The sequence below is a fragment of the Salmo salar genome, chromosome 18, assembly GCF_965601325.2.
Source record: "Salmo salar chromosome 18, fSalSal1, whole genome shotgun sequence".
In the NCBI taxonomy this organism is placed as follows: Eukaryota; Metazoa; Chordata; class Actinopteri; order Salmoniformes; family Salmonidae; genus Salmo; species Salmo salar.
In genome coordinates, this window is record NC_138308.1 from 101966161 (window position 1) to 101983660 (window position 17500).

At 49.9% G+C, this 17500-nt stretch overlaps 1 protein-coding gene across 1 annotated transcript in view; it reads left to right on the plus strand.

Moving 5' to 3' along the window:
• Positions 1 to 17500, plus strand: part of LOC106578238 (2-acylglycerol O-acyltransferase 2-A) — a 34014-nt gene that overhangs the window by 4138 nt on the left and 12376 nt on the right. The window contains exons 2-3 of the mRNA XM_045701711.2: positions 7160 to 7338; positions 16933 to 17137. Of these exons, the coding sequence (XP_045557667.1) occupies positions 7160 to 7338; positions 16933 to 17137 (384 nt within the window). The remainder of the gene's footprint in view (positions 1 to 7159; positions 7339 to 16932; positions 17138 to 17500) is intronic.

Here is a 17500-nt window from a genome sequence, read left to right on the forward strand (position 1 = left end):
GTTGTATGGCATTGAAGCTCGTCTGGAGGTTTGTTATCACAGTGTCCAAAGAAGGGCCAGATGTATACAGAATGGTGTCGTCTGCGTAGAGGTGGACCAGGGAATAACCCGCAGCAAGAGCGACATCATTGATGTATACAGAGAAAAGAGTTGGCCCGAGAATTGAACCCGGTGGCACCCCCATAGAGACTGCCAGAGGTCCGGACAACAGGCCCTCCGATTTGACACACTGAACTCTATCTGAGAAGTAGTTGGTGAACCAGGCGAGGCAGTCATTTGAGAAACCAAGGCTGTTGAGTCTGCCGATAAGAATGCGTTGATTGACAGAGTCGAAAGCCTTGGCCAGGTCGATGAAGACGGCTGCACAGTACTGTCTTTTATCGATGGCGGTTATGATGTCGTTTAGGACCTTGAGCGTGGCTGAGGTGCACCCAATGACCAGCTCGGAAACCGGATTGCACAGCGGAGAAGGTACGGCGGGATTCGAAATGGTCAGTGATCTGTTTATTAACTTGTCTTTCGAAGACTTTAGAAAGGCAGGGCAGGATGGATATAGGTCTATAACAGTTTGGGTCTAGAGTGTCACCCCCTTTGAAGAGGGGGATGACCGCGGCAGCTTTCCAATCTTTAGGGATCTCGGACGATACGAGAGGTTGAACAGTCTGGTAATAGGGGTTGCAACAATGGCGGCGGATAATTTTAGGAAGAGAGGGTCCAGATTGTCTAGCCCAGCTGATTTGTACGGGTCCAGGTTTTGCAGCTCTTTCAGAACATCAGCTGTCTGGATTTGGGTGAAGGAGAAGCTGGGGAGGCTTGGGCAAGTAGCTGCGGGGGATGCAGAGCTGTTGGCCGGGGTTGGGGTAGCCAGGAGGAAAGCATGGCCAGCTGTAGAGAAATGCTTATTGAACTTTTCAATTATCGTGGATTTAACGGTGGTGACCGTGTTACCTAGCCTCAGTGCAGTGGGCAGCTGGGAGGAGGTGCTCTTGTTCTCCATGGACTTTACAGTGTCCCAAAGTTTTTGGAGTTAGAGCTACAGAATGCAAATTTCTGTTTAAAAAGCTAGCCTTTGCTTTCCTTACTGACTGCGTGTATTGGTTCCTGACTGCCCTGGAAAGTTACATATCGCGGGGACTATTCAATGCTATTGCAGTCCACCACAGGATGTTTTTGTGCTGGTCAAGGGCAGTCAGGTCTGGAGTGAACCAAGGGCTATATCTGTTCTTAGTTCTGCATTTTTTTGAAAGGGGCATGCTTATTTAAGATGGCGAGGAAATTACTTTTAAAGAACGACCAGGCATCCTTGACTGACAGGATGAGGTCAATATCCTTCCAGGTCGATTAGAAAGGCCTGCTCGCAGAAGTGTTTTAGGGAGCGCTTGACAGTGATGAGGGGTGGTTGTTTGACCACGTACCCATAGCGGATGCAGGCAATGAGGCAGTGATCGCTGAGATCCTGATTGATCCTGGTTGTACCTGGTAGGTTCCTTGATAATTTGAGATTGAGGGCATCTAGCTTAGATTGTAGGACTGCTGGGGTGTTAAGCATATCCCAGTTTAGGTCACCTAACAGAACGAGCTATGAAGATAGATGGGGGGGCAATCAATTTAGAGACACGGCGTTTAAATCTATCAGGCCGGGGTAAGGAGAAGCGTCTGCTCCGACGTCCGGCAAAGGCCGGTTGAAGGCACAGCGGATGGAATTACATCGGACCAGTCGTGGTGGTGCGGCGCCGTGTCGACAAAGGGTCCGGGCCAGATGGCGAAAGAGGTATTGTAGTTGTAGTAATTTAGTTTGCTAGCCGGGAGATGCCCCTGGCTCAGGGCTAGCTTCGGGGCTGGGTCACTCAGTGGCAGCTAGCTAGCTGTGATGATCAATGGTCCAGGGTTTACGGCAGGAGTCCGGCGTTGTAGTGGAGAAAAACAGTCCGAGGCTGGCAGGTATTATCCAGGCAACAAAAAAAACGTCTGGTGCCTGAGCAGAGGGTAAAGGTTGCTAGCAGTGGCTAACAATGACTAAATAGCTAGTAGCTAATTAGCTGGTTATCTTCTGATGGAGGTTCTGGCTATAAGGTCTAAAAACAAATAGCGGATCCGTATTCGCTAACATTCTACAAATACGATTCAGCAACGTAACGTTACAAAGCTGGTTGCATAGTAACGGTGTCAGCGTCACTGGCCTGAATCTGTATAATTACTTCCAAACTAAGTTCTATGTTTTATTGATTATTTAATTCACAGGCTACTTACACAACCTGGTGGACTTGTTGTTCAGCTGTATATCAGGAGTAGAAGGCTGTAGTGGCCAGGCACCAGTCCCACTTCATTTTGGTCACATTTGATTTGATCATAGTATTCTGACCTATCACTTGTCTGTGCTGGAATTCACCTAGCAACCATTGACGATGTCATCAGTGTTGTGTGTATCAGCTCTACCTTCTTTTTCTGCAGATGGGGGACAGGAGAGATGGTTTATCATGGAGTACCCTGACTAAAAGACAGGTTAATACTGATGTCTAAACTGGGACAGACCAGCATAAAAATTATACAAGACACATCTATCACTTTTCATTATATTTTGTTATTATTGAATTGAATGGTGGGAGGACCTGTGTATTATTTAAACATGTAAGGGGACTGTCTTAAATCAAACCTGGTCCAGTCTGCTTTCCACCAGACACTGGGAGATGAATTCACCTTTCACCAGCACAATAACTTAAAACACAAGGCCAAATCTACACTGGGAGATGAATTCACTTTTCACCAGGACAATAACTTAAAACACAAGGCCAAATCTACAATGGAGTTGCTTACCAAGACAACGCGCAGCGGTCTAAGGCACTGCATCTCAGTGCATGGCGTCACTACAGTCCCTGGTTCGAATCCAGCAGGTATCACATCCAGCCGTGATTGGGAGTCTAATAGGGTGGCACACAATTGGCCCAGCGTCGCCCGGGTTAGGGGAGGGTTTGGCCGTCATTGTAAATAAGAATTTGTTCTTAATTGACTTGTCTGGTTAAATAAAGGTTAAATAAAGGTTAAATAAAGGTTACATTAAAATAAAAAATTGTTACAGTTTTGACTTAAATCGACTTGAAAATGGCTGTCGAGCAATGATCAAAAACAAACTTGACAGAGCTTGAATCATTTTTTAAAGAATAATGTACAAGTATTGTATAATCCAGGTGTGGAAAACTCTTAGAGACCCAGAAAGACATCGCCGCCAAAGGTGATTCTAACATGTATTGACTCTGAGAGTTGAATACTGATCTCATCAAGCTGTATCTGTACCCATTGGATGCAGTGATCACAATATAGTGGCTATATCCAGGAAAGACAAAGTTCCAACAGCTGGGCCTAAAATAGTGTATAAGAGATCATACAACATATTTAGCTGTGACTCTTATGTGGATGATGTTAAAAGTATTTGTTGGTCTGATGTGATTAATGACGAGCATCCAGATGCTTATTAATTTATGAACCTCAGAGAGACGCAGCTTAATGTGAGCTCTCACATTTTTCAACATGTTTTTTTTTAATAAAAGGATAGATTTGGAGTTAGATGAACTTGGATTTTTTTCGGCAGGTGCATATGCAGGATGCTAACCTCCACAGCATGGCCTTCGCTAGGGTTTTTTCCCCCCAAGCTATACGGAGGCTGCTCTAGCCAACAAACAGCATTAGACCTGAGGACACCATCCAACCTGGAACTGAGCCAGATACAAATTAAATTAGCATTAAGGTGTGAAGTAAAAGGCCTTTGGGCCAACGAGTCTTTGAAGCGTCATCCTCCTCCCCCCAGAGGTCAGGTCCATCTCTGTCCCACATCCCCATCCTCCTCCCCCCAGAGGTCAGGTCCATCTCTGTCCCACATCCCCATCCTCCTCCCCCCAGAGGTCAGGTCCATCTCTGTCCCACATCCCCATCCTCCTCCCCCCAGAGGTCAGGTCCATCTCTGTCCCACATCCCCATCCTCCTCCCCCCAGAGGTCAGGTCCATCTCTGTCCCACATCCCCATCCTCCTCCCCCCAGAGGTCAGGTCCATCTCTGTCCCACATCCCCATCCTCCTCCCCCCAGAGGTCAGGTCCATCTCTGTCCCACATCCCCATCCTCCTCCCCCCAGAGGTCAGGTCCATCTCTGTCCCACATCCCCATCCTCCTCCCCCCAGAGGTCAGGTCCATCTCTGTCCCACATCCCCATCCTCCTCCCCCCAGAGGTCAGGTCCATCTCTGTCCCACATCCCCATCCTCCTCCCCCCAGAGGTCAGGTCCATCTCTGTCCCACATCCCCATCCTCCTCCCCCCAGAGGTCAGGTCCATCTCTGTCCCACATCCCCATCCTCCTCCCCCCAGAGGTCAGGTCCATCTCTGTCCCACATCCCCATCCTCCTCCCCCCAGAGGTCAGGTCCATCTCTGTCCCACATCCCCATCCTCCTCCCCCCAGAGGTCAGGTCCATCTCTGTCCCACATCCCCATCCTCCTCCCCCCAGAGGTCAGGTCCATCTCTGTCCCACATCCCCATCCTCCTCCCCCCAGAGGTCAGGTCCATCTCTGTCCCACATCCCCATCCTCCTCCCCCCAGAGGTCAGGTCCATCTCTGTCCCACATCCCCATCCTCCTCCCCCCAGAGGTCAGGTCCATCTCTGTCCCACATCCCCATCCTCCTCCCCCCAGAGGTCAGGTCCATCTCTGTCCCACATCCCCATCCTCCTCCCCCCAGAGGTCAGGTCCATCTCTGTCCCACATCCCCATCCTCCTCCCCCCAGAGGTCAGGTCCATCTCTGTCCCACATCCCCATCCTCCTCCCCCCAGAGGTCAGGTCCATCTCTGTCCCGCATCCCCATCCTCCTCCCCCCAGAGGTCAGGTCCATCTCTGTCCCGCATCCCCATCCTCCTCCCCCCAGAGGTCAGGTCCATCTCTGTCCCGCATCCCCATCCTCCTCCCCCCAGAGGTCAGGTCCATCTCTGTCCCGCATCCCCATCCTCCTCCCCCCAGAGGTCAGGTCCATCTCTGTCCCCATCCCCATCCTCCTCCCCCAGAGGTCAGGTCCATCTCTGTCCCGCATCCCCATCCTCCTCCCCCCAGAGGTCAGGTCCATCTCTGTCCCGCATCCCCATCCTCCTCCCCCCAGAGGTCAGGTCCATCTCTGTCCCGCATCCCCATCCTCCTCCCCCCAGAGGTCAGGTCCATCTCTGTCCCGCATCCCCATCCTCCTCCCCCCAGAGGTCAGGTCCATCTCTGTCCCGACATCCCCATCCTCCTCCCCCCAGAGGTCAGGTCCATCTCTGTCCCACATCCCCATCCTCCTCCCCCCAGAGGTCAGGTCCATCTCTGTCCCACATCCCCATCCTCCTCCCCCCAGAGGTCAGGTCCATCTCTGTCCCACATCCCCATCCTCCTCCCCCCAGAGGTCAGGTCCATCTCTGTCCCGCATCCCCATCCTCCTCCCCCCAGAGGTCAGGTCCATCTCTGTCCCGCATCCCCATCCTCCTCCCCCCAGAGGTCAGGTCCATCTCTGTCCCGCATCCCCATCCTCCTCCCCCCAGAGGTCAGGTCCATCTCTGTCCCGCATCCCCATCCTCCTCCCCCCAGAGGTCAGGTCCATCTCTGTCCCGCATCCCCATCCTCCTCCCCCCAGAGGTCAGGTCCATCTCTGTCCCGCATCCCCATCCTCCTCCCCCCAGAGGTCAGGTCCATCTCTGTCCCGCATCCCCATCCTCCTCCCCCCAGAGGTCAGGTCCATCTCTGTCCCGCATCCCCATCCTCCTCCCCCCAGAGGTCAGGTCCATCTCTGTCCCGCATCCCCATCCTCCTCCCCCCAGAGGTCAGGTCCATCTCTGTCCCGCATCCCCATCCTCCTCCCCCCAGAGGTCAGGTCCATCTCTGTCCCGCATCCCCATCCTCCTCCCCCCAGAGGTCAGGTCCATCTCTGTCCCGCATCCCCATCCTCCTCCCCCCAGAGGTCAGGTCCATCTCTGTCCCGCATCCCCATCCTCCTCCCCCCAGAGGTCAGGTCCATCTCTGTCCCGCATCCCCATCCTCCTCCCCCCAGAGGTCAGGTCCATCTCTGTCCCGCATCCCCATCCTCCTCCCCCCAGAGGTCAGGTCCATCTCTGTCCCGCATCCCCATCCTCCTCCCCCCAGAGGTCAGGTCCATCTCTGTCCCGCATCCCCATCCTCCTCCCCCCAGAGGTCAGGTCCATCTCTGTCCCGCATCCCCATCCTCCTCCCCCCAGAGGTCAGGTCCATCTCTGTCCCGCATCCCCATCCTCCTCCCCCCAGAGGTCAGGTCCATCTCTGTCCCGCATCCCCATCCTCCTCCCCCCAGAGGTCAGGTCCATCTCTGTCCCGCATCCCCATCCTCCTCCCCCCAGAGGTCAGGTCCATCTCTGTCCCGCATCCCCATCCTCCTCCCCCCAGAGGTCAGGTCCATCTCTGTCCCGCATCCCCATCCTCCTCCTCCCAGAGGTCAGGTCCATCTCTGTCCCGCATCCCCATCCTCCTCCCCCCAGAGGTCAGGTCCATCCCTGTCCCGCATCCCCATCCTCCTCCCCCCAGAGGTCAGGTCCATCTCTGTCCCGCATCCCCATCCTCCTCCCCCCAGAGGTCAGGTCCATCTCTGTCCCGCATCCCCATCCTCCTCCTCCCAGAGGTCAGGTCCATCTCTGTCCCGCATTCCCATCCTCCTCCTCCCAGAGGTCAGGTCCATCTCTGTCCCACATCCCCATCCTCCTCCTCCCAGAGGTCAGGTCCATCTCTGTACCACATCCCCATCCTCATTGTAACAATGCGGAGGGCTCTGTTTAGCTCCACATCCTCCTGATTGGTTGACGGTAGGTGGGGGCGGTAAATCCTGTATAAAAACAAACTCACTTCCTTGACAACAGCTGTTACCTGAATGCACTGAGGCCATATCACCGTAAAATGCTGTACTTCCAATGCAGACATGGTGTTGACCATGCAGTACCTTGGGCTGTCTCTGTAGTGAAGCTGGGGTCACCTTGTTAGGAGTAGGGGACTGGGGGGTGTGTGGGTGGGAATGGACACACACACACACACACACACACCATTTGCTCTCTGCTCTGACCTTATTCTCCTCCCCCCAGCGAGAAATTGACCAATAACATGTCTGCCCTATTCCCTCCTCCTCCCCCAGCCCAGTGTTGTCTAGCAGGCTATGTGTTGCTGTGTGTCTCTGATTGGTGGGTTCTGGCGGCGCTGTATGCTGGTTGGCTGTATCTGGACAGGGACACACCCACCAGCGGGGGTCGGAGGTCAGAGTGGCTTCGGAACTGCAGCGTCTGGAAACACTTCAGAGACTACTTCCCTCTCAACGTAAGACCCTAACCCCTAACCCTAACCCCTAACCCTGACCCTAACCCTGACCCCTAACCCTGACCCTAACCCTGACCCTAACCCCTATCCCTGACCCTAACCCCTAACCCTAACCCTAACCCCTAACCCCTAACCCTGACCCTGACCCCTATCCCTGACCCTGACCCCTATCCCTAACCCCTATCCCTGACCCTGGAAACACTTCAGAGACTACTTCCCTCTCAACGTAAGACCTTAACCCTAACCCCCTATCCCTGACCCTAACCCCTAACCCTGACCCCTATCCCTGACCCTGACCACTATCCCTAACCCCTGACCCTAACCCCTATCCCTGACCCTAACCCCCTAACCCCTGACCCTAACCCCTGACCCTAACCCCTATCCCTGACCCTAACCCCTGACCCTAACCCCTATCCCTGACCCTAACCCTAACCCTGTATACACTTCAGAGACTACTACCCTCTCAACGTAAGACCCTAACCCCTAACCCTGACCCTAACCCTGGAAACACTTCAGAGACTACTTCCCTCTCAACGTAAGACCTTAACCCTGACCCTGACCCTAACCCCTAACCCTGACCCTGGAAACACTTCAGAGACTACTACCCTCTCAATGTAAAACCCTAACCCCTAACCCTGACCCTGACCCCTAACCCCTAACCCTAACCCTGGAAACACTTCAGAGACTACTTCCCTCTCAACGTAAGACCCTAACCCCTAACCCCTGACCCTAACCCTGACCCTAACCCTAACCCTGTATACACTTCAGAGACTACTACCCTCTCAACATAAGACCCTGACCCTGACCCTAACCCTGGAAACACTTCAGAGACTACTTCCCTCTCAACGTAAGACCTTAACCCTGACCCTAACCCTGACCCTAACCCTGGAAACACTTCAGCGACTACTACCCTCTCAACGTAAGACCCTAACCCCTATCCTAACCCTGACCCTAACCCTAACCCTGGAAACACTTCAGAGACTACTACCCTCTCAACGTAAGACCCTAACCCCTAACCCTGACCCTAACCTATAACCCTGACCCTAACCTATAACCCCTATCCTATAACCCTAACCCTCTCAATGTAAGACTGACCCCTAACCCTAACCCTCTCAATGTAAGCCCACCCCCCGTGACCCCCCTCTCAATGTAAGACCCTAACCCTCTCAATGTAAGACCCTAACCCTCTCAATGTAAGACCCTAACCCTCTCAATGTAAGACCCTAACCCTCTCAATGTAAGACCCTAACCCTCTCAATGTAAGACCCTAACCCTCTCAATGTAAGACTGACCCCTACCCCCTAAGACTGACCCCTACCCCCTAAGACTGACCCCTACCCCCTAGACGCCCCACCCCCTGCTGCCCCACCCCCTACCCCCTAAGACTGACCCCTACCCCCTACCCCGCCCCTACCCCCTAGACGCCCCACCCTGACCCCTACCCCCTACCCCTGACCCCTACCCCCTAAGACTGACCCCTACCCCCTAAGACTGACCCCTACCCCCTAAGACTGACCCCTACCCCCTAAGACTGACCCCTACCCCCTACACCCTAACCCCTAAGACTGACCCCTACACCCTAAGACTGACCCCTACCCCCTAACCCTTCTACATGGCCGTAACTTGTGAGACGCTCCCAAAATTATGCCCTGGTTCTGTTTTCAAGATTTTGACGTGTAGCTCAAGATAAAGTGGCTTGTGCTTTGCTCGTGCCGGCAAAAGGTCCCCCCCCCCCCCCACACACACACACACACACACACACACACACAGGAAGAGATACCTCAACTCTGGAGGTAACACACACACGATAGACCCGTTCAGTAACTACCTGTTTCTCTCCCTCCTTTCTCTCTCTCTCTCTCTCAATTCAAAGGGCTTTCTCTCTCTCTCAATTCAAAGGGCTTTCTCTCTCTCTCTCTCTCTCTCAATTCAAAGGGCTTTCTCTCTCTCTCTCAATTCAAAGGGCTTTCTCTCTCTCTCAATTAAAAGGGCTTTCTCTCTCTCTCAATTCAAAGGGCTTTCTCTCTCTCTCTCTCTCTCTCTCAATTCAAAGGGCTTTCTCTCTCTCTCAATTCAAAGGGTTTTCTCTCTCTCTCTCTCTCTCAATTCAAAGGGCTTTCTCTCTCTCTCTCTCTCTCTCTCTCAATTCAAAGGGCTTTCTCTCTCTCTCTCTCTCTCAATTCAAAGGGCCCTCTCTCTCTCTCTCTCTCTCAATTCAAAGGGCTTTCTCTCTCTCTCAATTCAAAGGGCTTTCTCTCTCTCTCAATTCAAAGGGCTTTCTCTCTCTCTCAATTCAAAGGGCTTCTCTCTCTCTCTCTCTCTCTCAATTCAAAGGGCTTTCTCTCTCTCTCTCTCTCTCAATTCAAAGGGCTTTCTCTCTCTCTCTCTCTCTCTCAATTCAAAGGGCTTTCTCTCTCTCTCCCTCTCAATTCAAAGGGCTTTCTCTCTCTCTCCCTCTCAATTCAAAGGGCTTTCTCTCTCTCTCCCTCTCAATTCAAAGGGCTTTCTCTCCCTCTCAATTCAAAGGGCTTTCTCTCCCTCTCAATTCAAAGGGCTTTCTCTCCCTCTCAATTCAAAGGGCTTTCTCTCTCTCTCCCTCTCAATTCAAAGGGCTTTCTCTCTCTCTCTCTCTCAATTCAAAGGGCTTTCTCTCTCTCTCTCTCTCAATTCAAAGGGCTTTCTCTCCCTCTCAATTCAAAGGGCTTTCTCTCCCTCTCAATTCAAAGGGCTTTCTCTCCCTCTCAATTCAAAGGGCTTTCTCTCCCTCTCAATTCAAAGGGCTTTCTCTCCCTCTCAATTCAAAGGGCTTTCTCTCCCTCTCAATTCAAAGGGCTTTCTCTCCCTCTCAATTCAAAGGGCTTTCTCTCCCTCTCAATTCAAAGGGCTTTCTCTCCCTCTCAATTCAAAGGGCTTTCTCTCCCTCTCAATTCAAAGGGCTTTCTCTCCCTCTCAATTCAAAGGGCTTTCTCTCCCTCTCAATTCAAAGGGCTTTCTCTCCCTCTCAATTCAAAGGGCTTTCTCTCCCTCTCAATTCAAAGGGCTTTCTCTCCCTCTCAATTCAAAGGGCTTTCTCTCCCTCTCAATTCAAAGGGCTTTCTCTCCCTCTCAATTCAAAGGGCTTTCTCTCCCTCTCTCAATTCAAAGGGCTTTCTCTCCCTCTCTCAATTCAAAGGGCTTTCTCTCCCTCTCTCAATTCAAAGGGCTTTCTCTCCCTCTCTCAATTCAAAGGGCTTTCTCTCCCTCTCTCAATTCAAAGGGCTTTCTCTCCCTCTCTCAATTCAAAGGGCTTTCTCTCCCTCTCTCAATTCAAAGGGCTTTCTCTCCCTCTCTCAATTCAAAGGGCTTTCTCTCCCTCTCTCTCAATTCAAAGGGCTTTCTCTCTCCTCTCTCTCAATTCAAAGGGCTTTCTCTCTCTCTCTCTCAATTCAAAGGGCTTTCTCTCTCTCTCTCTCAATTCAAAGGGCTTTCTCTCTCTCTCTCTCAATTCAAAGGGCTTTCTCTCTCTCTCTCTCAATTCAAAGGGCTTTCTCTCTCTCTCTCTCAATTCAAAGGGCTTTCTCTCTCTCCTCTCAATTCAAAGGGCTTTCTCTCTCTCTCTCTCAATTCAAAGGGCTTTCTCTCTCTCTCCCTCTCAATTCAAAGGGCTTTCTCTCTCTCTCTCTCTCAATTCAAAGGGCTTTCTCTCTCTCTCTCTCTCAATTCAAAGGGCTTTCTCTCTCTCTCTCTCTCAATTCAAAGGGCTTTCTCTCTCTCTCTCTCTCAATTCAAAGGGCTTTCTCTCTCTCTCTCTCTCAATTCAAAGGGCTTTCTCTCTCTCTCATTCAGGCCTTCTCTCTCTCTCAATTCAAAGGGCTTCTCTCTCTCTCTCTCTCTCAATTCAAAGGGCTTTCTCTCTCTCTCTCTCTCAATTCAAAGGGCTTCTCTCTCTCTCTCTCTCTCAATTCAAAGGGCTTTCTCTCTCCTCTCTCTCTCAATTCAAAGGGCTTCTCTCTCTCTCTCTCTCTCAATTCAAAGGGCTTCTCTCTCTCTCTCTCTCTCAATTCAAAGGGCTTTCTCTCTCTCTCTCTCTCTCAATTCAAAGGGCTTTCCTCTCTCTCTCTCTCTCAATTCAAAGGGCTTTCTCTCTCTCTCTCTCTCAATTCAAAGGGCTTTCTCTCTCTCTCTCTCTCAATTCAAAGGGCTTTCTCTCTCTCTCTCTCTCAATTCAAAGGGCTTTCTCTCTTTGTCGTTTTAAAATAATATGGACATTTCAAATGTTATATTACTGGCTATGTGTTGTAGCATTACTATATGTATATGCTATGTACAGTGTTGTAGCATTACTATATGTATATGCTATGTACAGTGTTGTAGCAATGTGAAAGGGAAATTAAATGAACAGATAAATATAGGTTGTACAGTCGTGGCCAAACGTTTTGAGAATGACACAAATATTAATTTCCACAAAGTTTGCTGCTTCAGTGTCTTTAGATATTTTTGTCAGATGTTACTATGGATACTGAAGTATAATTACAAGCATTTCATAAGTGTTAAAGTCTTTTATTGACAATTACATGAAGTTGATGCAAAGAGTCAATATTTGCAGTGTTGACCCTTCTTTTTCAAGACCTCTGCAATCCGCCCTGGCATGCTGTCAATTAACTTCTGGGCCACATCCTGACTGATAGCAGCCCACTATTGCATAATCAATGCTTGGAGTTTGTCAGAATTTGTGGGTTTTTGTTTGTCCACCCGCCTCTTGAGGATTGACCACAACTTCTCAATGGGATTAAGGTCTGGGGAGTTTCCTGGCCATGGACCCAAAATATCAATGTTTTGTTCCCCGAGCCACTTAGTTATCACTTTTGCCTTATGGCAAGGTGCTCCATCATGCTGGAAAAGGCATTGTTCATCACCAAACTGTTCCTGGATGGTTGGGAGAAGTTGCTCTCGGAGGATGTGTTGGTACCATTCTTTATTCATGGCTGTGTTCTTAGGCAAAATTGTGAGTGAGCCCACTCCCTTGGCTGAGAAGCAACCCCACACATGAATGGTCTCAGGATGCTTTACTGTTGGCATGACACAGGACTGATGGTAGCGCTCACCTTGTCTTCTCCGTACAAGCTTTTTTCCTGATGCCCCAAACAATCGGAAAGGGGATTCATCAGAGAAAATGAGTTTACCCCAGTCCTCAGCAGTCCAATCCCTGTACCTTTTGTAGAATATCAGTCTGTCCCTGATGTTTTTCCTGGAGAGAAGTGGCTTCTTTGCTGCCCTTCTTGACACCAGGCCATCCTCCAAAAGTCTTCGCCTCACTGTGCGTGCAGATGCACTCACACCTGCCTGCTGCCATTCCTGAGCAAGCTCTGTACTGGTGGTGCCCCGATCCTGCAGCTGAATCAACTTTAGGAGACAGTCCTGGCGCTTGCTGGACTTTCTTGGCGCCCTGAAGCCTTCTTCACAACAATTGAACCGCTCTCCTTGAAGTTCTTGATGATCCGGTAAATGGTTGGTTTAGGTGCAATTTTACTGGCAGCAATATCCTTGCCTGTGAAGCCCTTTTTGTACAAAGCAATGATGACGGCAGGTGTTTCCTTGCAGGTAACCATGGCTGACAGAGGAAGAACAATGATTCCAAGCACCACCCTCCTTTTGAAGCGTCCAGTCTGTTATTGGAACTCAATCAGCATGACAGAGTGATCTCCAGCCTTGTCCTCGTCAACACTCACACCTGTGTTAACGAGAGAATCACTGACATGATGTCAGCTGGTCCTTTTGTGGCAGGGCTGAAATGCAGTGGAAATGTTTTTTGGGGATTCAGTTCATTTGCATGGCAAAGAGGGACTTTGCAATTAATTGCAATTCATCTGATCACTCTTCATAACATTCTGGAGTATATGCAAATTGACATCATACAAACTGAGGCAGCAGACTTTGTGAAAATTAATATTTGTGTCTCAAAACCTTTAGCCATGACTGTATTTACAATGGCGCTTGTGCTCCACTGGTTGCCCCTTTGTCATGGCAACAGGCCACACATCATGCAACTGTTTGCACACTGTGGTATTTCACCCAGTAGATATGGGAGTTTATCAAAATTGGGTTTGTTTTCTAATTCTTTGTATCTGTGTAATCTGAGGGAAATATGAGTCTCTAATATGGTCATACATTGGGCAGGAGGTTAGGAAGTGCAGCTCAGTTCCCACCTCATTTTGTGGGCAGTGTTGCACATCGGCAGACCTGGATCTCAAGAGAAGACAGGCTATGACGGCGCCTCTCAATAGCAAGGCTACGCTCACTGAGTCTTCACATAGGCAAGAACTTTCTTAATTTGGGGTCAGTCACAGTGGTCAGGTATTCTGCCGCTGTGTACTCTCTCTTTAGGGCCAATTTGCTATAATTTTTGGTTGATTTCTTTCCAGTGTGTCAAGTAATTATCTTTTTGTTTTCTCATGATTTGGTTGGGTCTAAATGTGTTTCTGTCCTGAGGATCTGTGGGGTCTGTTTGTGAACCAGCTGGCTGAGGGGACTCTGAACCAGCTGGCTGAGGGGACTCTGAACCAGCTGGCTGAGGGGACTCTGAACCAGCTGGCTGAGGGGACTCTGAACCAGCTGGCTGAGGGGACTCTGAACCAGCTGGCTGAGGGGACTCTGAACCAGCTGGCTGAGGGGACTCTGAACCAGCTGGCTGAGGGGACTCTGAACCAGCTGGCTGAGGGGACTCTGAACCAGCTGGCTGAGGGGACTCTGAACCAGCTGGCTGAGGGGACTCTGAACCAGCTGGCTGAGGGGACTCTTCTTCAGTTTCTCTGTAGGTGAGGGCTTTGTGGTGGAATGTGTGGGCATCACTTTCTTCTGGATGTTATTAGCTAGTGTGTCCTCGTTCTGATCTGCATTGTTTGGAGGTTTGCGTTGTACACAGAATATATTTTTGCCGAATTCTGCATGCAGTCTCAATTGGGTGTTTGTCCCATTTTTTTTGTGGGATGATGTTAGAGTTTAAGTATAGCCAATTGGAATTCGTGGTCTGTATATTTTATAATTTCATTAAGGATGCCATCAACACCACAGGCCTTTTTGGGTTGGAAGGTTGTATTTTGTCCTGTAGTTCATTAAAGGTAAATTGGAGAATCCAGGTTCTGGTCGTCTTTAATAGTTGATGCTAAGATTTGTATTTGTTTATATGTCCGTTCTGGATAGATCGTTCTTTGTTACAGAGCCAAACAAATTGGACAAGTGGTTTCATCCCTATATGTCCGTTCTGGATAGATCGTTCTCTTGTGTTTGTTTAGTGTTTTCCAATGTTCCCAGAAGTGGTTAGAGTCTATGGATTCTTCATTTACATTGAGCTGGTTTTCTGACGTGCTGTTCCTTGTTTTTCCGTGGGGTATTTCTGTATTGTTTTAGTGATTCACCGTAGTGAAGGCTCAGGTTTTATGGGTCTGCGTTTTTGGTTGGACGGGTTTCTACATTTCTTTTTAGTTTTTTTAGGTTTTTACATTCTTCATCAAACCATTTGTCATTGTTGTAAGTTGTGTTAGGTTCTCTGATGGACTTTAAATATGATATAATAAATAAATATGGTATGTTAGATGATAGGTTCAATATATTGTTCAAACTACTGCTAAGTTTACACCTTCACTACTGCAGGGAAACATTTTGTCCAGGAAGTTGTCTAAAAGGGATTGAACTTGTTGTTGGCCAATAGTTGTTTGGTAGGTACCCTCCTTCCATCTGTAGCATTTCTCATGTAGTTTGTTCAGCTTTGATGACTCATGGTTGAGTATCACTCTGTTCAAGTACATTGTGATTTTGCTGTGATCTGATAGGGGGGTGTCAGTGGGCTGACTGTGATCTGATAGGGGTGTCAGTGGGCTGACTGTGATCTGATAGGGGGGTGTCAGTGGGCTGACTGTGATCTGATAGGGGTGTCAGTGGGCTGACTGTGATCTGATAGGGGTGTCAGTGGGCTGACTGTGATCTGATAGGGGTGTCAGTGGGCTGACTGTGATCTGATAGGGGGGTGTCAGTGGGCTGACTGTGATCTGATAGGGGGGTGTCAGTGGGCTGACTGTGATCTGATAGGGGTGTCAGTGGGCTGACTGTGATCTGATAGGGGTGTCAGTGGGCTGACTGTGATCTGATAGGGGTGTCAGTGGGCTGACTGTGATCTGATAGGGGTGTCAGTGGGCTGACTGTGATCTGATAGGGGTGTCAGTGGGCTGACTGTGAACACTCTGAGAGACTCTGGGTTGAGGTCAGTGATAAAGTAGTCTACAGTACTACTGCCAAGGGATGAGCTATAGGTGTACCGACCATAGGAGTCACCTCGAAGCCTATCATTGTACCCCTCCTATAGAAGCTGTCATCATCATAGTGTGATTACAGTGGGGGGATATAGGTAGGATGGAGAAGCTGTCTTCATTATAGTATGGGGATTCTAGTGGGGGGATATAGGTAGGATGGAGAAGCTGTCTTCATTATAGTATGGGGATTCTAGTGGGGGGATATAGGTAGGATGGAGAAGCTGTCTTCATTATAGTATGGGGATTCTAGTGGGGGGATATAGGTAGGATGGAGAAGCTGTCTTCATTAAACTATGGGGATTCTAGTGGGGGGATATAGGTAGGATGGAGAAGCTGTCTTCATTATAGTGGGGGATTCTAGTGGGGGGATATAGGTAGGATGGAGAAGCTGTCTTCATTAAAGTATGGGGATTCTAGTGGGGGGATATAGGTAGGATGGAGAAGCTGTCTTCATTAAAGTATGGGGATTCTAGTGGGGGGATATAGGTAGGATGGAGAAGCTGTCTTCATTAAAGTATGGGGATTCTAGTGGAGGGATATAGGTAGGATGGAGAAGCTGTCTTCATTATAGTATGGTGATTCTAGTGGAGGGATATAGGTAGGATGGAGAAGCTGTCTTCATTATAGTATGGTGATTCTAGTGGGGGGATATAGGTAGGATGAGAGAAGCTGTCTTCATTATAGTATGGGTGATTCTAGTGGAGGGGATATATGTAGCACACAGGAGGACATTTTTCTCTGTTGAGATCATTTCCTTTTGAATTTCTATCCAGATGTAAAATGTTCCTGTTTTGATTAATTTAATAGAGTGAGTTAGGTCTGGTCTATACCAAATTAGCACACCCCCTGAGTCACTTCCCTGTTTCACTCCTGGTAGCTCTCTCTAACCTTGTGGGTCCGTCTCCTCTATACCAGGTTTCTTGTAGGATGACAATGTCTGTATTTCTAATTTCTTTGGTGAAGTCCAGGTTCCTGCTCTTTAGGCCGAAGGCAGATGACCTCTGACCTTGGATATTCCAGGATGAGGGGGGGTCCAGAGTTAAAGTTAGGACCCACTCCGAGGATTCTAACTACAGTACCTGTTTCTCTCTCCCCGCTCCCCCTCTGTCCCCCCCCCCCCCCCCCCAGCTCATAAAGACGGTGGATCTGGACCCAGGTTCTAACTACAGTACCTGTTTCTCTCTCCCCGCTCCCCCTCTGCCCCCCCCCCCCCCAGCTCATAAAGACGGTGGATCTGGACCCAGGTTCTAACTACAGTACCTGTTTCTCTCTCCCCGCTCCCCCTCTGCCCCCCCCCCCCCCCCCCCAGCTCATAAAGACGGTGGATCTGGACCCAGGTTCTAACTACATCTTTGGGTTCCACCCCCATGGTGTTCTGGTGGCGGGGGGTTTTGGGAACTTCTGTACGGAGGCATCAGGGTTCTCCTCGCTGTTCCCCGGGCTGACCCCCTACCTCCTGATGCTGCCATTCTGGTTCAGAGTACCCTTCTTCAGGGACTACATCATGTGTGGAGGTTAGTACCCTGACCCCTGACCCCCTACCTCCTGATGCTGCCATTCTGGTTCAGAGTACCCTTCTTCAGGGACTACATCATGTGTGGAGGTTAGTACCCTGACCCCTGACCCCCTACCTCCTGATGCTGCCATTCTGGTTCAGAGTACCCTTCTTCAGGGACTACATCATGTGTGGAGGTTAGTACCCTGACCCCTAACCTCTAACCCCTGACCCTAATACCCTTCTTTAGGGACTACATCATGTGTGGAGGTTAGTACCCTAACCTCCTAACCTCTAACCCCTGACCCTAATACCCTTCTTCAGGGACTACATCATGTGTGGAGGTTAGTACCCTAACCCCTAACCTCTGACCTCTAACCCC